General features: G+C 45.8%; 1 protein-coding gene and 1 long non-coding RNA gene across 2 annotated transcripts; one reads left to right on the top strand and one right to left on the bottom strand.

Annotated features, from left to right (window-relative positions):
- Nucleotides 1-1,712: 1,712 nt before the first annotated feature.
- On the bottom strand, nucleotides 1,713-10,650 carry LOC135375931 (salivary cystatin-L-like). The gene is made up of 3 exons (XM_064608554.1): nucleotides 10,444-10,650; nucleotides 5,591-5,674; nucleotides 1,713-1,908 (listed from the first exon to the last, which is right to left on the bottom strand). The coding sequence occupies exons 1-3, from the start codon at nucleotides 10,636-10,638 to the stop codon at nucleotides 1,813-1,815; spliced, it is 375 nt and encodes a 124-aa protein (XP_064464624.1). The 5' UTR covers nucleotides 10,639-10,650; the 3' UTR covers nucleotides 1,713-1,812.
- Nucleotides 10,651-11,284: 634 nt separating this feature from the next.
- On the top strand, nucleotides 11,285-15,471 carry LOC135375912 (uncharacterized). Its single transcript, XR_010417432.1, has 3 exons — nucleotides 11,285-14,267; nucleotides 14,559-14,615; nucleotides 14,703-15,471. It is a non-coding gene; the product is annotated as an uncharacterized LOC135375912 (long non-coding RNA).
- Nucleotides 15,472-21,881: the final 6,410 nt, after the last annotated feature.

The following is a 21,881-nucleotide window of genomic DNA, read 5'->3' as shown; positions in this document are numbered from 1 at the left end:
TTACAGATTAACATGGCTTCTATGGCTGCACAGTATCTGTTTCTCTGCGTGCAGCCATAGAAGCCATGTTAATCTGTAGGTTTGAATTACAAACACGTCTAGTATCATTTATTTGTTCCTTTAATGGCTTTTTCTCCTGCATTATAATTCACTGGCTTGCACTGTGGCATTGAGGAGTGCTCAGTCACCCCTCCCAGGTGTAGATCGCTCGTTGAGTGACCCCTGGTTTGCCAATTCGGAACGATGCGCAGCTACCTAGGGCCGACTAGCCGCAAACACGGCGAAACACGTGTCCTCTGGTGCTGCCGCATCGTTCCATGAGTATATATATATATATATATATATATATATATAGATAGATAGATAGATACTCATGGAACGATGCGGCAGCACCAGAGGACACGCAATTTGTAATATATATATATATACAGAAGAAATAAGTTCGCACAGAGCACCACCAAAGGAATATTTTCAGATATTCCTTTGGTGGTGCTCTGTGCGAACTTATTTCTTCTGTGTATTAATACGGCGCCATCTGAATCTTCAAGGCCTTCAAGAATATATATATATATATATATATATATATATGCGTATGTCACCGTCTACGCTTGTGCGTGCATAGACCACAACGCCGTACGCTCGTGGACTGGCGTCCGCAAAGAGGTGAATGTCCAGTAGACAGTCTCGTGATTGTATGGCGCACCTGAGTACCTGTATTTGAGAAAGCAGCAAAAGCCCCGTGCACCCATTTCCACCACGTCTGCTGCTCCGTGGGTCCCATCGGGACATATATATATATATAATTTTTTCCGAGATGAAAGTAAATTACAATATAGCATATGCGGAAGGGCACTCCTTAGGAGGGCATTAGCAAACCCCTAAAGCAATGTCTTAAATCAGGTCCGTGCATTAGTTCCCGGCAGCTCGAGCGCTATGGTTTCCTGTCGGCATCTGAGAGGAACGAGATCCACGCAAGCAGACCCTCCAGCGGAGAATGATGTACGCGCGTTCGTCAGTCTGAGAACAATGCCGCGACAGGACGGCGCAATGTGAGGATGTTCCCTGTTTCCCTGGCAGCCCTGACGCAACGTCACAAAGCGTCACGCGAGTCGATCGCACCCTCCCGTAATATGCCCCTCCTCCGGCCCCATTACGTGTGCCCACAGGAAAATAGTGCAAGCTCGGAAAATACATCGATTTGGAACGAAAGGGGTTGATGGGGGAGCTGTTTATTTTCTATTACATACTTCCATCACGTTTACTCTTTCTCTTTTTTTCTTTCTCTTTTTTTCAGTTTCTCTAGGAAGCGAATTATCCTTTTAAACGCAAATGCCAACACTGTTGGCCAAGAACGCATCATTCCGACACTGGAAACATCCTGGGCGTACCGAGAAGGGGGGAGAGGGGGGCGCAAAGGGTGTCGTGCTCCCGCTGGAGCTTACAGGCCACTTGCGAAAATTGTGCGGTCTTTATACATAGGCCGTCATGATTTTGGTTTCGTAGACACTCGCCGGGTCCGCAGCGTCCGTCTCCAGGAAAAGAGGAGAGGGGTTTGTGCCGCTCCCCCCACCCCTGGACGCAGTTCCCCCCTGGAAAAAAAAAACCTCTGCGAAGGCCCGTGGGCATGATGCCAAAAACATGGTCACGTAGTCTCGCCGACGACACAGCGACAACAATGTAAAGGCACAAATTCATGACCAAGAAAAATGAAATCAGGTTTCACACTTTCATCGCAGACTTTATTTCCTCATATTGCGTTGAGAGTGTAGATCGAAACGAGGCACAGGGTAAGGGCTATACCCTTGGAAGACGTCAAGGCTTCGACGAGGGCTTGTGGCATTCGAATGAAGTGAGCCCACGCTTTCCATTCAGTGCTTGGAAGACAACTGCCACGCAGTGTTGCGGTGGCTGATTGAGGAAGAAAAAGACGGAATAAGTGGCGTTTACAAATACAGCAACTCCTGGCTACAACGAAGTGAACTGGAGAAACAAGAAATTCGATATAACCGGAAACCCGATCAAAGCGAAAGTGACACTGCAAGTGTACCGAGCACCCTGGCTGCATTTTTGTTTGTGTAGACAGAAATTAAGAAAGGGAGAGAGAGAAATCGACGATGTAGGTTTGACGCACGGCCCTCGAATATATTGGACTTCGCACTAAGTTTTGTCTACGCGTATCCGGCGTTTACGAACGTATTTACCTATTTTTATCAATCACGAACACAAAGCCTTCAGCTCTATGATTTACACCTGTGGCGCAAGTGATCTTTGTCGTGTGCTGCAGCACCAAGGCGGCTCTATTTTACCGTACTATCCCTAATAAAATGACACTCCCGCTTTTGTTAAACGACTTCCTGGATGCTGGCATGGATCTGTTTACACAACACATAACTCGTAAGCAACTAATAAACCATTTTCTCTGGAAGGATAGCCCTGAACCCAGTGTGTAAATCAATGGAACGCTGTAGTCGATCGTTAGTTGTTGTTACTTGTTGCTCTTCATGACCTGTTTTGTTTAGTTTTTGTTTTTAAAGCTGTTGACGTCAATGTATTATGGATGACCCAATGTGTACAACATTCTGTTCTTTCATATGTTTTTCTTTCTTAGCTTATTGCAACTGCTGCACTGCAACCGGGACCCTGGCCTTAGTCAAGCAGCTAGGGTGCTTTTTTGCCGGCACTCCGGGGCTTGTGCCCCCCACGAAACAAATGAACTAAATGAAATGAAAATACTCACTTAAACAAACAATACGCTTTTCGTGCATTGCTTTCGTACCAAGAACAATTTTAAGAAATGTACACGTTGCGGACTTTTTCAGCACATTTCGAAGATTTTCTGTACACTGCGGCATGCATACCTCGGTTATTTTCGGTGCATATTCATAAGCGCTATACTGATCAACTCAAATTTCAATTCAGCGGAAGACGACACCCCAGCAGCACAATCGCTGTGATTGGTAAAGTATCACTAGATGGGCGTAATGGTTACAGAGACCGATCTGTGGCTACTGATGTGAAATGGGTGGAATCGAGCGAAATGTTTAGCATCGTCGTGCTAAGAATATGAATGCCGTGTACGCTGAGTCTTAATTTTCCTTCTATACCAAAAAAAAAAAAAAAAACAGTAGGAAACATGGACGTTATCTTGATGGTGAGTTTGTATTACAACCAATTCCTCACTTCAGTTTATTTTATTTTATGTAATCAAGTTAAACTTGGACACCTCACCTTTCGTTTTGACTCGAAGGCCAGCAGGGCACCTAATTTGCACACGCTCAGCAAACCAAGCAATGTATATAGTATATGCTATCTCTTAGAAAGGAGATGCTCCTGCCTGTCTGAGTGAGCATTTGGTTAATCGCATTTAGGTGATATTTCAATCCGACCACTAAACTTAAGCGGGTGTACACTTATCTAAACGTATATTCGTATATCAGACCCGATACTGGTTATCCTCCTTTTTTTGTTTGTTCTAATAAATATATCCCCCCTTCCGATATTGGTCCAATATGATAGCAGTGTGGAATTGCCACGTTGGGACAATATTGATCCACAATGCGTTAGATTTTCATGTTATGTATTTACTTTGGCTGATATGCATAATACACTTCCCACGGAAACAAAGCTGCAGGCGTTACGCCATTGTTTGAAGGTGTTGATTTACACCAAAAATGGATTCAGTTAGGGTTAATATTCAACTACACCCTAGATGGTGTTGACCCACCTTTCCCGGGGAGTGTACTTCCATTTCAGGGTGCTGATCTCCATCAAAAATCCAATCAGTTAGGGTATCATCCAATCACACCCACGAAGGTGTTTAAAATTTAAGAGTGTGCAAACACTGGTACAAAACACCAGTGTACAAACACTGAGTCTATGTTTGCAAACGCATAACGTTTGTAACCATCCCAGAAAGAATACGAAACATTAATCAACAATTTCAAGGAACTGTAAAATACATTCAACAAAAATTTAAAGGTACCGCGAAACAGCAGAGAGTCAAGGTATGTTGGCGGCGTTTAACGGTTTGTATCCCCGGCGCAGTAAGCTCATAGCACCAAGTTATGCATGTGGCAGGGGAGGCAAAATATTAGGCAGCAAGAATTATAAGCAGCACTTTAGGTATTTTTAGACTATTTCTGCACTATTTTGGACTATTTTCGACAACTATTTTGGACTATTTCGGGATTGGATCGGATTATTTATCGGTCGGCTTATTTTGTGCTATATGTTGGCGGCGTGTAACAATTTAGATCCCTGGAAACTCATCACTCCAAGTTATACATGTGGCAGGGAACGCAAAATATTAAACAGCAAGCAGCACTTTTACAATTTTTTGACTATTTCGGCACTATTTTAGAGTATTTTCGACAATTTCGTATTATTTTGGACGATGTTGGCACTTGGCAGCGTTTAACAATTTGTATCCCCGGCAGAGTAAACTTATTACACAAAGTTATACATATGTGGAAGGGAACGCAAAATATTAAGCAGCACTTTTACTATTTTTGACTATTTCTGGACTATTTTAGACTATGTTGGCGGTGTTTAACAATTTGTATCCACACACGGTAAATTCAGCACGCCAAGTTATCCATGTGGCACGGAACGCAAAATTTTAAGCAGCGAACATTATAAGCAGCAGTTTTACATTCATTCTTTTTAACTATTTCTCTTGTTATACCGTACATATATTTTGTTGGGTCTGCGGTTATCGGTGGAGGAACTCTTATTTCTGTCAAAAAAGTGTGGTTCGCTTGGCCATTCTCACACTTCGATTGTAAAAGAAATAAATCTCCTCCAGTTGAAAGAGCCTTCCTAAATGGCGGCAAACGTTTCCAGAAGGTCATTGCCGAAAATCCCACAATCCTCCTGTAGTATACGTCGCCAGTTAAATTTTTTTATTACTGTAGGTGAAACGCTGTGTATACATATCAATACACGGGTAGTAGTAGCGGTACCTTAATTATGTTCTTTTTTTTTAAATTTTCGAAACAAATAAACAAAAAATCTCTTTTTTTGCTCCGGAGCTCGAATTTTTTGGAAATTTTATATCCATTGCTTTGCTGCCGTTCTTGACGAGCAATGCGCGGTAATTTGCAGTTTTAGTCCTCCAAAAACTATGAGCATAATTGGGCACGAAAATTGTGACTAAGAGTCTTGACGGTTCAAAAAGAAATTTTCTGAGACAGCAGCCCCTACACTCTTAAATATGAACTTCACCACATAGCACGCTGCTAGCCAACCATCATCGCGAATGACAACGTTCTCGCCCCCCATTTGTTGAAAACGGGAGGAGGAGCCTATTTTGTGCCGTGCATAATGGCAACAAAATAGGCTCCTCCTCCAATTTTCAACAAATCGAGGACGAGAACGTTGTCATTCGGGGTGATGGTTGGCTAGCAGCGTGCTATGTGGTGAAGTTCATTTTTAAGAGTCCAACGATTTTAAGAGTTCAACGATACATATAATAGCATTGCAAAGACGGGTTTGGCCAAAAATAATTTAACGTCAAATTTAGCAATGGTCCTATAAAATCAGCCGCACGTGACATAGGACCCAAACATTCGGTCACAACTGGCACACTTACCTCGTTCTCTGTTGAAACGCATACCTTCCCTTTCTTGCATATTCGAGCCTCAAATGTCAGCCTGTAGTTGAAACCCTTGACCACCTAAAATCAGGAGAGCGGTGACAGTGATGAAACATGCAGGCTAGACGTCTGCGCTGTAGTGTTATTGTGTAGGCTGTCTAGGCCCTACATGGGGGGGGGGGGGGGTCCGATTAGCAGGTACGTCCCCCAACCACTAGTGTAGAATCCCACCAGCATACACTCTTAAAAATGAACTTCACCTCATAGCACGCTCAGAGCCAACCACTATCTCGAATGATATCGTTATCTTCCCTGATTTGTTAAAAACGGGAGGCGTACGCCTTTTTTGTGACACTTATGCGGTTCATAATTGTCACAAAAAAGGCGTACGGCTCCCGTTTCCAACGAACCAGGGCAGATAACGATATCATTTGAGATTATGGATGGCTAGCAGCGTGCTATGCGGTGAAGTTCATTTTTAAGAGTGTAGAGCAGCTACAGGCTTCACGCTCGTTGGTGGCAGCCAAGGTCGTGTCCAAGACTGGGAGGTGGTGGGTTCTACTCCTACCACCCGCTGTGCTGTCTGAGGTTTTCCCTGGGTTTTCCGAAGACTTTCCGGACGAATGTCGAAACAGTTCCCCTTCAAGTCAGCCCGTGACGCACACTAACTCCCTACTACTTCCACACACTACTTTCTTCGATCCTCTCTCCATCTGTTCACATCTATACGCTGCTCACAGCTATAGCTGCTTCGCGGCGCTAACACGGAATCAAAGAGAGAGAGAGAGAGAGCAGATACAATAGCCACAGCAATTTTCGGTATCGCTTCAGCTAAACTTGAAATCATCGGTAAAGGAGAATATTGAATGCCACAGTGCTTGAGGCAATGGCAAAATCTCTTCTGAGATGAATAGCGTTGATCCCAAAATGTTCAGAGAAGTAGGTTTTTAAACAAAACGTTTTATGATACATTCGTGAAACACCCTGGAAACACCGTGAAACACCAAACCCTTAAAGGGACAGTCGCGTCCTGAAACCCCTCCGTGGAACAGACATCACTGTGGAAATTCGCGTTCTGAGGCTGGAACAAAGAGGAAAGGACAAACACAGAAACCTCAAGTGCCTAAGAACAATGGATGATGCAATAAGCAAGTCACTAAGAATGTTAGCTAGCTGCAGGAATCGAACACACATTTTCTGGATTTCCGGTCCAGGGCTCTACCAAGTGAGCTATGCTGACGGGGATAAGCTAAGCTAAGGTAAGCTGATGACATCACTATGTTTCGCGTCATTCGACAACCTACACGAAAAATTGTTTTCGTCCGAAAAGTTGGTAGATATCAAATAAACGAATTTTAAAAATCAGCACTGCGGGACACCGGAGAAGGCGGGACGCCGAGGATAAGGGTGTAGCGCCACCGCCATCTAACGATGGTCACGGTTCTCGAGGACTGGTTTTTCTCTCTCGAGTTGTCTGTTCCTTTCGGGCAGTGCCGAAGTGGCACCGCGCAGTAAACACTGTGTCGGAGTAAACACCCCTTCTGTCGGAGTCTAGTGTGGATACGTTTACTCAGGCTTCCACATCTCTGGTCCAGAGAGAAAGGTGCGATTCTGACGCACTCCTTTTCACCTTCAAAGCTGCTACCCGAATGCCTCAAACCAAGAGCAGTAAGAGACATAGACTTTGAATTGATGAAGAGTTAATACTTCAAGCAATTCCTCGCTTGAGTATTGTCTGTTTGTGTCATTGAAATAAACTTGGACAGCCCGCCCTTCGTTTTGTGTAGAAGGCGAGCACTGTAATATAATTCAGACACGACCGTGCGCTTCTCTGGGTGCGTGCCACGTGAACGAACGAAAAGCAGCGTGAGCGTTCCTACAGCCAGCCGTTTATTTGACATACCAAACCCAATGGGTAGATAAATCATATGATTGTGATGTGATTATCAGCCGGGGTGAACTTATGACAAAGCGCAGGACTGTCGAATTTATGGAGGGCCGCACAACAAGCAATAAGTAGTATCTGTTTTCTCTTGGGAAGGGAATTCTAGTACCTTTCGAAGTGGGTTTTTCGGACGTTGTGCTCCTCAGGATATTTTTTTCTGCGTCTTTCATATATCGCGCTTTCTTCCTTTTTAAACGCCGCACTGCGAGCTACGGAACAAACGAGAATCGAACAGGTATACTTTATTGCGGCAGTTTACCAAGATTAATGAGATCGGTAAAACTTAAGTTACCAGGACTGCGTGTGGTTTCGTACTGCGTGTGGTTTGTTTGAGCATGTCATGTTTGAGAACAACAACCACACCTTTATTTTTAAGATGATGAATGGGGAGTTTCATCGCCAGAAACGATACTCTATCCCATTGGTAGTGATGATGTGGGGAATGAAACAATGGGCCCCCTCACGGTAAGGATCGCAGTCCTGCGGTGGCGTAAAATATCAACAGAGCTTTGAAGGCATAGCGTTGGTGGGCTGGATTTGAACAGGGACCAAGCAGTTTTGAGAAAGAGACAGAAAGAGGGACCGAGAGTCAACTTGTAGCAGACCGTGGACAACGACGACGATGGCCACGCGCCTGGAGCACCGGCTTCTCCTCCACAGGCTGCCAGTGGGTGGGGTGATGAAGGGGGAAGCTGTGGTCAGCCTGCTTTGGACTGGCGGCTCGATGCGCCGAGGGGAGGAAGAAGGTGGGAGGGTGAAACAGGGAGGGAAGAGGCGATTGTAGCATAGGAGAGGGTGCGGTGTGCTAATAACCCTCTTGCTCTGGGATATGGGTGGTCCAATGAGAACTTGCGAGCATCGATCAGTAGCCTTGACTGGGACGCTCCCTGTACCACTGTAAAAACCAGGACTACTGTCGAAGTCACCCAGTGTTCTAGGTCACTGTCCTTGTCTCTTCGTGGTATACTATCATCTCCATTCGGGACTCATGTAGAGTGAAGCCATCTCCTCTACTTTTGGTGACGATGAACATCAAGTTCGGAGCAATTGGTCTCTCCACCATCCCGAATTTCTGATGACACACTCGACGAGCACTACCAAGCTACCCCTGGAAGCCACCGCCACTATTAAAAGCGTGGCGACCGAATGCGACGATGACATGACGGACCGCCTCCCATCCTACTTCCGGCCACGCTACCAATCCTCTACCTATCCAACCGATCATGCAAAGGCCCGACCGCTCACTTATCGTCCCAGCCGGCCACAGACCATCGCTTCACGGCTTCCCGGGACCGACCGGCAAGTAACCAGCTGCGCTATGATCTCCGGCACAATGACGACCCACTGCTTCATTCCACGCATCCCGCATCCCGACTTCCCCGGGCCACGGCACCAGAGCAACGTGCTCGCCTAACGGTTTCAGCAGTCGCGACAGCCGACATCACGGCACGTTCAGCCAGCGTCTTGGGAGCCATCTCGGCTAACACATCCTCGCCCTTCCTGTGATCGACCCTACGAGCTATCGCTCCCGTGCCGGTTGCGGCACCGCAGACCACGACTACGACGCACGGCTCCGACGCCTGACGACTTCAGCGCTTATCTTCGGCAACCCTCATCTCGGCCGCTTCCGGCGTGCTCATCGATCATTTCCCGCAACGTGTGCTGTACCGTGAACACGTCCAGCAGTGCGCGTCTTCCACGGTCGTTCTTGCTCTCCTCCTCCGGTGTAGACGCAGTTCTTCTTTCTCGCCGCTCCGCGTCTGCGGGGGGAGCGGAACTCTAGCAGGCCGTGGACAACGACGACGATGGCCACATGCCTGTAGCATCGGTTGAAGTTCCACCGGCAGGTGTTATCGCCTCTCCATAGAATACCATCATCGCCGGTCGGGAATAATGTAGAGGGATGCCCCCTCCTCAACATTTCTCCAGAACTCCCATACTGCGATACGGGAAGAATGACGAAGGTACGTGGACGAGGGACAGCTTGGCATACGGCTTGAGGTCGTGGCAGCCGGCGCTTCAGGAGCAGGTTGCCGGTGCAGAGCATTGTGCTAATGCGTGGAGAAACGTCGTGTCAGGTGGTAACAGAACGACGGGGGCAGCGTAAGGTATCTTCGCGAGCGTCTTCCGGAAAACGTTGCTACCTGACGCGTGTGCAGTGTCAGGGCGTAACTATAGTGACGTACCGAGACCGGTAGCAAAGCGTATTGCTCATTATGCGGTCGCGTCTACCATCGCGGTAGGTGGAGGTCTGGGGAGTCCGGGACCACGGCGTACCGCGACCGGTTAGAGGCGTGGAAGCCGAAGGGTGCCGTGTAGGAAGTGGTGAGCGTAACCGTCCATCAGGGGTCCAGGGTGGCATGACGTGCTCGGTGACTCACGAGGCGGGCTATAGCACCAACATCTCGTCGATGGTCACAGCGACGTCGATGGTCACGTGCCTGGAGCACCGGCTTCTGTACAACCGGCGCATCCATGGAGATAGGCCACTGTCATCGCCTCGCTGTCGCATACCATCATCGCCGGTCGGGACTTATGTAGAGGGACGCTAACTCCTCTACAAGCTGGTTAAGAGACCTGGAGTGTGCGGTTCGGGAAGGCTCGTAGCGACCAGCCCGCGCGGTACGTATCTGGACAGCCTTTAGCTCACCTTGACCTTATCTGGACGATTTTTTAGATAATACATAGACAATGCTGCATGACGGCCAGATACGCTTCCCTAACCCACTGGTTCTCTGCCGGTCACCTAGGGATGGCGATTGTGCGGACCAGAAACAATACGGATTCCTTGTTCGCCTATGGGGCTTAGCGTTCCTAAGCGCCCCGGAGCGAAACTTATTTAGCCCCAGGATTGCTGACCCGTTTGTTCATATTTTTTTTGCGCCAACTAAATGCATGCACGTACCTGTTTCTCTGCACGAGTGACCTTCACCACGACGACTTTCTCGTTTGACTGTTTCAGCCTCTCTTTAACGATAAACCGCATTGCCTTTTTAGCCTCCGGACTATTCACATTTATGTCGTTGTAGCCTCCAGGTATCTGTGCAGCGACACAAAAGCCGCCAAGGGTCAGAACGACAAACAGCGAACTCGGTGACATGGCGGCTGAATAACTGGCTAGTAACAGGTTGGCTAAGCTTATAAACGGGGGCTTTCAGACCATAATTAATGACATCTAGTAACGTTAACTAGACAAATTGTGATAGGTCTTTGCAGGCATAATACGTTGTAGACGCCTGTACAGTTCGCGTGATGTGTCACCTATTTGGCCCTGGCACAAAGACAAGCGATATGAGTTATCGGTGCGGAATTACGGCTGCGAAGGTTTCCTTAATCTGAGATGTCATGCAGAGTGTTTATGGCGTCCTTGCCGTTAAATGAAGCCCTCATATGAGGGTTCCCAGAACTGAAGCGTGATATAATCGAGCACTATTTACGTGGCATGAGCAATCTGAAGCAATTATGCACTTCCCAATGTGCTTACAGCTGGTTACTCTATAACCTGTTATTGCGGGGAAGTGTCGGGGGAGCCTTATATGATATATGGGGCCGAAAATGAAATCAAGCGTCGCTGCCAGCCGTAATTTATCATGGGGTCGGAGCATGATCGTGTATGGCCCAGCATTCGCTAAGTTGGCCTGTGAGGTTGGGTTAGTGGTGGCAGCCGGTGCTTGGCCACACGAAGGCCAATGTCAATCTCCAAAACAGAGTTCGAGGTAAGCCGTTACTGTAACTAAGTTCCTTTTTTTAGTGATTTGTAACTTAACTCGGTACATTTGCGACGGGGTGACTTTCAGAGGAACTCATTTCATTTACAGGTAACTTCGTCAAAGTAACTTATGCCAAGTCCAAAGTTACTTTTAATTCGCTTTTCACTCACGTCCACTTATTTTATTGCTTTATCTCCGGTTCTTTTCGGGCATTTTATGCCAGTGATATTCAATCAATTACAGTATTCTACTCAGGAGGCAAGAACCGCTGCCACTGTAATGAAGCTGAACCATTGTGCGCCCAAAGGGAATAACATGCAAAGCGTTGCAAATTGTTGGGCATAAACGGCAGGCAACTCAAGGTCGAGCTCAACTGCTCACACGCGCTGTACCTGTGTACTGCTATTTTGTGTCCACAGTAACTTTGAAGTAGCTCGTTCCTTTTTTAAGTAACTCTGTAACTGGGAAGGGAGTTGCCTCAGGACAGAAGCCGCCGGTATTTCCAACAGAGACTGTTCTTCTTCTGGGCACCGTCCTCATCATTGGCATGGTATTTAAAGGGTTAGGTGTGACGTGTTTAAAGGTTCATGCGAATTGTGTGTCAACAGCCCGGAGGGAAGAAAGGTTCCGTACGGGCTTCTACGGCCGGACTGAATGGCTGCTTTGTTAGAGTGTGGAGGGGATTGTGTGAACTTTGTGATCTAGGCTACAGACCGATTACAGAGGAATGGAAGGTTCACGAACACGTGGGCGAAACGGGACAACAGGCAAGAATTGGCAAGCATAGCGAAAGATAAGGAGGTTAGTGGTTACGTGGGGAAAATTCCAGAACGAGCAAAGGTTTCATTTTTGTTTTATTAAGCATATTTGTAATACAAAGTTGTGGCATGCAATAAAGAAAGTAGAAAGCAGTGGCCATGCAGAACATAACAGATGATAATGGAGGTAGAAGGGAAAAGCATATTTTATTTGTGAAGTGTTTCTAGGGTGCCTTGTGATTTGTTGATACCGGACGGGTGAAGAGCGTTGAACTTGTATATGAGATAAGACTCCCTATCACGTCTGTCACGTGTGGATCTGAACCCGGTTTCTAGAATATATAGTTTAATGTTGTCAAAATTGTGACCAGGAACGTTAAAGTGTTCGGCGACTGCTTTGGGGAGTTTGGAATATCTTGTGATGAAACTTATTTGGCACGCGTCAGGATTTTTTCGGTTTTCCAGAACCTCGTCTCGATCGAGTGTGAGTGCCTTGCGACGGAATTCGGTTAGGAGGGAGTCTGGACAGTCCCTTTGGGCAAGTGTACTGCAGAGTTCGTCAAGCTTCTCAGCGTAATCTGCGTCGTTTGAACAAATTCTGCGTAGTCTTACACTCTGCCCATTAGGAACTCCAACCTTACAGTGACGCGGGTGGTGACTCTTGAAGTGAAGGTATTGTTGTTTGTCAGTTGGCTTTTTGTACAGGGTTGTGATGAGGTTGCCGTTGTCTAGTGATATTGTGGTGTCGAGGAAGTTAATAAAGTGAGTTGACTGTTGTGATGTGAACTTTATGTTGCTATGCGCGGTGTTCAGTAGATCTATGAACTTTTGAAATTCATGTTCCCCGTGTTCCCATATTATCAGTAGATCATCGATGTATCGAAGGTACACCGTGGGTTTTAATGAGAGGGCGCTGAGAACTTTGTTTTCTAAGAACCCCATGAAGATATTTGCGTATGTGGGTGCAACAGGTGTGCCCATACTTGTACCGTGTACTTATAGGTAGTATTCGCCATTGAACTCGATGTAGTTCAGTTTAAGGACAAAGTCCATTAGAGCGAGTATGGTTTCTGTGTCTTTTCTGGTGTTTGTTGAAGAAAGGGTATTGCAGAGGGCTGTGATTCCGTCGTTGTGTGGGATGTTAGTATACTGTCACATCCAGCGTGGCTAGTATTGTGTCCCTACCAAATGTACGAGTGTTGTTTATATCTCTGATTATTCTGAGGAGGTGGGGTGTGTCTTGTACATGCGATGGCAGTGTTGTCGGAATATGGTTTAAAGGGACTGTCGCATCCGGAACCGTGGTTACGAATCCAATACCAACGTGTTCGGTACACTACCACCGAGCTATTTGCCAAATTTTCTCCTTCGAAAACGGACCGGGCGATGAGGAATCGAATTTAAAAGATCCGGTTTCGTTTTGATCCTCGAAAGCGCCAGCGCCAACAACATCGCGTGACGCAAGGTGGAATCTGGCTAATCCGCTTTGAAGGACGCTGTCGTCTGCCGCCAAGTCTGGGGCTGCTTTGTTTTTTTTCGGCACGTCGCACGTATTCACATGTGACACTTTCTAGTGACGCGGATACTATCTCTACGCTTGCATCCTTCGCGTGAGATGTCGTTTGGAAACCGACGCAGCGTTCCTGACTCCAGGAAAACTTCCTTCGAAAACCGCGATGTTTGATTTCGCACGCCAAGGATACAGCTACAGCCAGACCCCAGACGAAGCGAAAGTTGGAAGCAGCTACATCACTTGCGGGTATCCAGATGAAGCAAGGAGTGTTCATGCTGTCCGTGTACGCTCCTCGCATTTCACCGATAATGTGTACCTGGATGAGAACATCGTGCAAGTGCAACTTGGATTGACACAAAAAAGGAACGAATTGAAACTTGACGCCGTTCCGACAGTGTTCCACGAACAAAGCGAGCCAGCAACTTCGACAGTAACTCCCAATGTCTATGTAGTTTCCCAATCGGATCTGTCACTCTTGCGCGTGAGTAACTTAGCAGCAAAAGACGAAATCGGTACAACGTAAGGTATCCCCTAACCTATGATGAATAACTAGATAAATAAAATACAATAAACAAGTAAAAGAACATGATGTCATTCATATGAACGTGTTGGCTTTTCTCGTTGTCGGACGCGTTATTATGAAACTTTCCCTGTTACTGAACCTGTGACTTTTGTGGAATGTGGTAGACATGATTGGTTTTCATGTGTATTACAGCTGCAGGCAGCTCGACAGGGTCAAGCGCAAGTGGTACGTATATTACTTAAATACATATAATGTGTTGACAAATTTTTGGACACAGAACAATTCGCAAACTATGAACCCCGATCACTAAAAGGAAGAACTGACGCTGTTTGTGTGCTGGTGTTAGAAACAGACACTATATACAAACAGTACCTCTGTCCGTAACATAAGCGCCATAAACCACTTCCCAGTTTCCTTTTATCTCTCTGTTTGTGAACTGTTTGCGTGCTGTAGGGCGACGGTTTTTGCGGTTGTCGTAGCCAACTTGAGATGCACTTTTGACGTTCTGTGTTATAGAAGGACCAGGTGCTGCTGATCCAGGTCCCATCCATCCATGAAACGGCATCAAACAATGTACGTGTGTGCACGGCAATTTGGCTGAGAGACCTGGTTTTTACACTAATGCCTTTACGACGCCTCTGACAATTTATGATCTTCCAGAACAGTGCTTTCTTCATCCAAGTTCAAGAAGTAAAGAGAATGACTTCATGGCTTCTACTGACATCTCACAGCTACATGCCAAGACAAAATAACTTGAAAGAAGAAAAAGAAAAAAAAAGAAAAGAAAAGGTCCTTTTCAGGTCCACCCAAATCTTTGTGCAGAGGCTGACAACAACAACGTTATTGTGAGATGATGAATGATGCTGATGCAGCGTTGAGATTAAGCCCTTGTTTCCTTTTTTTGCAATGCTATACATTACTGCTGGTTAAATGTAAAATGATGCAGCTACCTCCAGACATTAAAGGGGCTACCAGAGATGTAGTGTCAATTCAACAGAAAAGCTGCATGTTCTACGAGGCACTGTCACATAAGCATTGGCCAAATTTGCTGTCCTGTGAGCTTTGATAGAATATGCCGTAGATAGTAAGAGGCCTCTTACTGTAAAAGGGAGGTGCATTATTCGAGTAGTGGGGTCTGAGGCATGAGGGTCATTTCAGGATGTACTAATCCTTCCAATAATTTTACACTTGGTTGTGCCCAGAAATCGATCCAGATCCCCCCCAACACCCCGAGATTTTTTCCTGTGTACAACTGTTATAATGAAACCGTCCAATTTACTGTCCAACCGTCCCGTTTTCATTGCAATTGAAGTACTTACGAAACTGTTTATTTTATTTTTTATTTTTGTGAGTCCCCGCTTCAGATCCCAAGGGACATTGCCAGTGTGGTGCACGCTGATAACTGTCTGTGCATAGCAAATAATAAATATCTGTGCGTGAAGAGTTGGATGTGGACTTGTGCGATGGCTCTTGAATGGATAACACTCAGTCAACACAAAGATTTATTCACATTTGCGTAAATTATTGCCTGTCATTATAATAATTATTATAATACATAGACAAGAGGTAATGCTCTGCCAAAGATCTTTGAAGTTACAGTCTTGAAAGCTGTTTTCAAAACAGTGGTGCTAAAAAAATTGGATCAATAGCAGGTATCAAAATTTGTTTTGCTGTATCAAGACAGAACAATATTCCGTGGGAATGACAAATTGTGGACATTCCCAGACAGATGTATCACTTACTATGATAATGAGGTGTAAGTGTACCATTAGCGAGTTGCGAAATGTTACCTGAAATTATTTGACGTGTTATATCCCTCACATGCTATAATACTCCCAACGATAAAAAGCATTACACTACCATTAAAAGTATAACTGTCACTTATTACTCCTGCCTATTCCCCTGCACTTCTCGGGATTACTGTGGTAACACAGATTCTGTTTCACACTTCTCAATTGGAAACTAGGCAAGTCTATTATGGTGTAGGTGTGAACAGGAAATGAGGCACACAAAAGATGATAGTCCTGATAGGACCAGGATGGAAAAACGTTGGCGAATCATGCGGACGACACACCCAGGTATCTGTCGTCTGTTTCTCTGTGTAAGGAATCTCCAAACTCAGCTTGTAAACACACAATAAGCAGTGAACCTGACGTAGCTGTAAAAGGACACTTTCCTAAACACGTAGCACAGTAATTTCCTGACAATCATTCCAGTTCTAACTCGGCCCTTGAGTTGCACAGTTGGTTAGAGCCTTCGTAACTGTCATAGGGCATTCGTCGTGTGTGCAAACAACGACGACAACTACGAAAATAAGGATTGCTCGACGTGCCTATCTATCGTGGGCACAGTAGGCGAAGACTGTGATCGTCGGTGCAATACTGCAGTGGATACACCACCAGAAGTTCTGGCCGATGACAGAGAGCTGGGAACAAATTGTGATGCGTGCGTATGGTGCGTGCCGTCATTGCACAACTCTGCCACTTCACCAGCACTGCAGCATATAGGCACTCATCCGGTTCCTGGGGAGCACAGACGCCGCACAAACACTTGGATTGTTTCCTGCGTCGTAGTGTGAATGTCACGGGATTAAGTATTGAGCACTCCGATCATGAACGTACCTAAAGCAGTGGTCCTGAGGCTCGTTCTGTTGCGTTAACGCAGCTGCGGCACGTACATCACCAGCGACTTGCAGAAGAAGCGGATCCGTCGAATATCGGCCGTCATCAAACATGTATATTCGTCACGGGAGCTATTACTAAAGGCATTTGAACAGTAGCGCCGCTTACACACGAATTATGCAAAAAGTATTCCGTCGATCAGAATGGGACTTTCGGAGTCATGGTCAGTGAAGGACGGGGAATCTCATTTCACTGTGGTTTCGGAATCGATCTGTGGTCGATGCGACTGTACCTTTAAATAGTGGTCCAGGAATTTCGAGAGTCTTTCTGTTGGCGTGTTGTTATTAGATACAATTGGCCTGCCGGGGATGTCAGCCGTATAGAGCTCGTTGGCGTGTACCTTGTGGATTTTGGGCAGTAAATAGAAACGACCTGCGCCTGTGTTTGATGGGGTGAGATATCTGAGGTCATCACGTGTTATGAGCTTTCGTTCGTGGAGGTCCTGTATGGTATGGGTTATTAGCGCCGTGCACTCCTTTGTTGGGTCATGGTCTAGTTTGAGGTAGTGCTGCGTATTGTTGAGTTGCCTATGAGCTTCAGAGATATATTTATCTGTGGGCCGGATGACGATACTCCCACCCTTATCTGCGGGCCTGATAATGATATCATCTCTGTCAGCTAGCGCTTTGATGATGTCACGCTGTGTTTTAGTGAGGTTGTGACCATGCGAGCTTTGGGAAATACCGCGAAGGATGTCGTTGCTTACTTGTTTAATGTACAGGTCTAATCCGGGTTCTCGGCCGTAATTTGGTGTCCAGGTTGATGGTAGTCTGAGGTCGTCGTTGTTTTCTTGTGTTGTATGAGCAAAGAATTCTCTAAGGCATAGCCGTCTCGCAAAGTCTGATATGTCTTTGTGGATTTCGTATTCGTTCGTATTCGTTCGTTCGTATCGTTCGTTCGGTCCTTAAACTGAACTACTTCGAGTTCAATGGCGAATACTACCTACAAGTACACGGTACAAGTATGGGCACACCTGTTGCACCCACATACGCAAATATCTTCATGGGGTTCTTAGAAAACAAAGTTCTCAGCGCCGTCTCATTAAAACCCACGGTGTACCTTCGATATATCGATGATATACTGATAATATGGGAACACGGGGAACATGAATTTCAAAAGTTCATAGATCTACTGAATACCGCGCATAGCAACGTAAAGTTCACATCACAACAGTCAACTCACTTAATTAACTTCCTCGACACCACAATATCACTAGACAACGGCAACCTCATCACAACCCTGTACAAAAAGCCAACTGACAAACAACAATACCTTCACTTCAAGAGTCACCACCCGCGTCACTGTAAGGTTGGAGTTCCTAATGGGCAGAGTGTAAGACTACGCAGAATTTGTTCAAACGACACAGATTACGCTGAGAAGCTTGACGAACTCTGCAGTATACTTGCCGAAAGGGACTATACAGACTCCCTCCTAACCGAATTCCGTCGCAAGGCACTCACACTCGATCGAGACGAGGTTCTGGAAAACCGAAAAAATCCTGACGCGTGCCAAATAAGTTCCATCACAAGATATTCCAACGCACTTCCAAATATCAAAGCCATTCTACAGAAGCACGAGCCTCTCCTCCAAAGCAGTGACCGACTTAGCAATATATTCACAAATCCCATACAGGTGACATACCGACGCGCAAAAAACCTGGCAGACCCCTTGGTCAATGCCAAAATCAGCAAAACGAGCACGCCGTACACGGGAACACGACCCTGCACCCTCGCGCGCTGCAAAACATGCAAGCACGTTCAACACGCTAACTCCATCAAAAGCACTGCGAGCAATTACACCCACCCCGTTAACCACGCATTCACATGCACAAGCTCCAATGTCATATACTGCATTGAATGCGGCGACTGCTCTATGCAATACATTGGCGAAACCGGCCAACAAATGAACAACCGCCTTACCGGACACAGAACCGACACGTCCAACAAACTCCCCAAAGCAGTCGCCGAACACTTTAACGTTCCTGGTCACAATTTTGACAACATTAAACTATATATTCTAGAAACCGGGTTTAGATCCACACGTGACAGACGTGATAGGGAGTCTTATCTCATATACAAGTTCAACGCTCTTCACCCGTCCGGTATCAACAAATCACAAGGCACCCTAGAAACACTTCACAAATAAAATATGCTTTTCCCTTCTACCTCCATTATCATCTGTTATGTTCTGCATGGCCACTGCTTTCTACTTTCTTTATTGCATGCCACAACTTTGTATTACAAACATTATTAATAAAAAAAAAGGAAACCTTTGCTGGTTCTGGAATTTTCCCCACGTAACCACTAACCTCCTTATCTTTCGCGATGCTTGCAAATTCTTGCCTGTTGTCCCGTTTCGCCCACGTGTTCGTGAACCTTCCATTCTTCTGTAATCGTTCTGTAGCGTAGATCACAAAGTTCACAGAATCCCCTCCACACTCTAACAAAGCAGCCATTCAGTCCGGCCGTAGAAGCCCGTACGGAACCTTTCTTCCCTCCGGGCTGTTGACCCACAGTTCGCATGAACCTTTAAACACGTCACACCTAACCCTTTAAATACCATGCCAATGATGAGGACGGTGCCCAGAAGAACAACAGTCTCTGTTCGAAATATCGGCGGCTTCTGTCCTGAGGCAACTCCCTTCCTACATTCTACCGGTTCGCTGGATTTCTACCCATCTCTGTAACTGGGAGTTACATTTCGGGCTGAAGAGCTTCGTTATTAACTTAGTTACATTTTTCACACAGCAGCGTAACTCGTAACGAGATCTTTTGGACGGGTAACTTCTCCATCTATGCTTGAAATCTTGCCCAACCACGGTGTCCGAGCCCGGGCCGAGGTTGGCATACTTGACATTCTTCTACGGGCCAACGTCGGTGCGTGCATGTTGTTTTATCATTTTAGTTCTGTGTCAGATATCCATTTCGAGCTGACTGGCCTGCAAGACGTCCTGTGACAGGGGACCTGAACCAATATTCACATTACATGACATGGAACCAATATGATTGGTTCCAATAGGACGGATCCAATCGTTTGGATAGGTTTCTTTTTATTTCGTCGTGGCAGACAAAGTAACCACAGCTGGGAGTGGCACTGCGGTTGCACTGACGTGCGCGACCATGGTTCGCCAACTTCGCCAACATCAGTTTGGTAGTTACCCTGGTACAGCGAACGACACAGTCAAAGCCACTGAAGCCTTGAAAATCTTTGCGGTTTGATATTGCATTTTGAATTCGATATAAACCCAAGGCAAGGTACAAAAGGACAAAAAAGTACAAAAAGACAACACAGATACACGAAGCCAGCTGGCAAACCAAGTTTATTTCCCGTGTGCAAACTCTTGTGTTCCCTGAACTTTCCATTTGCCATCTTCTACACCCTAGGAAAAAAAGTTGAATTTTCTACCAATCTCGGTAGGGCTGTATTGCAACCACATTTCTACTCAAACCAATTTAACCTTTTGGACATAACTGCAGAGTAGAAAGTGTCGTTCTACAAGCTTGGGTAGGAGATTCTACCTTTTTTTCTTAGAGTGTAGAATTGGATATTTGAGCTTTCTTTGTTTTGGGTTCCCTGTTTTCATGTTTCTTCGCGCAACCGGATCTACCTTCAAGTGTTATTTTTTACAACGTCGTTCGATAGATTGTACAATGACTACTGACACATTTGCATACTGACCAGCTAACATTTAATTTCCATTCCATCTTGGTAAAAGGAATTCCTGCCTTCCAGTTTTTACAGATAAATTTTATTTAATCGAACATATGCTCACAATCGGGGCATTATTTGGGAAGTTCAACAAAATTTCCGCACAGTGTAAGGCAGGAGTAGTTCACGGTGCTTCGTTAAAGTGTGCCGAATAGTGCATTGGACAAACCACCTGTCGCAATCACACAACGTTGGAAGAGCCTCTCGCCAGCTTTAGGAATAACTACGGAAATTTTGTTAAACACCTCAAACTATTACCCCGGATCTGAAGCTGTGTTTCTTCTGCGCATCATTCCACTACCGGTTTCCGGACCCTCTTCCAGAAGCTTCCAAGGTATATTTAAACAGGTAGCACAACTCCCATAGGCCCCTGTGTCTTCAGAATGACGCCATGTTAGAGAGGTCAGCGCCATCCATACGTTGCGCGGACTACTACGATTGTAAATAAATGACGTCAGAGGCGACGTCACCAGTATAAATAATAAGTAGTGCATAATTAGCCATGCACGTTTATATTAGCCCAGTTCGCTTGCCTTGTATTCCCTTTGCCGCGCGCAGTCAACAATAACAGACGAGAACACAGAAAAATAAAGCATATCAGATTTAATGAATCATATCAATTCCAAATACATACAGTTATCACAGATTTTGACAACTCCAAACAGAAAGGCGTCGTGATGGCCATAGAGAAATTAGAAAGGCTCACATAAGGGTCATTTCTTACCTAGAGCTATACGTACATCTAGTGATTAGACGTTTGCATTTATTCAATGAGTGGCCGTTATAGGTCTATTGCAACAAAACACAACATCGTTGGTGCACAGTTGGTTCCTGCTAACACTCACACCATCGTGGCCGCTCGTCCCATGACGAAATCTTTTTTTCGCGGGCCCAGCAACAGGAGATGCATTGTATTCATCTGTTCACACCTGTTAATCTTGGTCTACAGCACGGCGATGTGAAGGTCGCTTCCTGTTTAACCCAAAGAGTGTACGAACTCCGTATTACAATGTACGGACATACGGTACGGATACACAGACACACGGATAAACACCCCCAACTGTGTCACATGCGCAAAGGAGCAGGATACGGAAATGTACTGGAGTGGTAGATGATCTCTATATGTGCACGAGCGGGGCAACAGAAAGCTTTTTTCTACATTGAAATTAAGAATAACCTATTAGTACACACACAAGCCAGGCCCATGTTGTAAAGTTTTTCTGTTTACAACCGTACTTCTACTGTCAACACCCAGGATCGCTCGCACCTCTTGCTGGTGGCCTTGCCGATGGGTCTGATTTGGTATTTTCGCTAGTTTTTGCTACCAGTTTAGATATACCTTGAAGCTTCTTTCTGCGCCTTCCACAAACTTCTCTGCACTCTCCCCTCACTGTAAAAAAGTTACCGCATTAAAAGCTTTTGGCAGTGTGCTCAAAGAATGATTCTTTCG

This window comes from Ornithodoros turicata, chromosome 1 (genome assembly GCF_037126465.1).
Source record: "Ornithodoros turicata isolate Travis chromosome 1, ASM3712646v1, whole genome shotgun sequence".
NCBI classification, from domain to species: domain Eukaryota; kingdom Metazoa; phylum Arthropoda; class Arachnida; order Ixodida; family Argasidae; genus Ornithodoros; species Ornithodoros turicata.
The sequence above is the reverse complement of the archived record's forward strand: the minus strand, read 5'-3'. Positions and strand labels throughout refer to the sequence as shown.

What these genes read in the sequence shown, in the direction of transcription:
- LOC135375931 (XM_064608554.1), bottom strand. Translation starts at nt 10,638, where the DNA reads ATGTCACCGAGTTCGCTGTTTGTCGTTCTGACCCTTGGCGGCTTTTGT. An exon ending in TCACTCGTGCAGAGAAACAG is followed by an intron (nt 5,675 to 10,443) that starts GTACGTGCATGC and finishes TCCTGATTTTAG; the next exon opens with GTGGTCAAGGGTTTCAACTA. An exon ending in GCGTTTCAACAGAGAACGAG is followed by an intron (nt 1,909 to 5,590) that starts GTAAGTGTGCCA and finishes TTCCTCAATCAG; the next exon opens with CCACCGCAACACTGCGTGGC.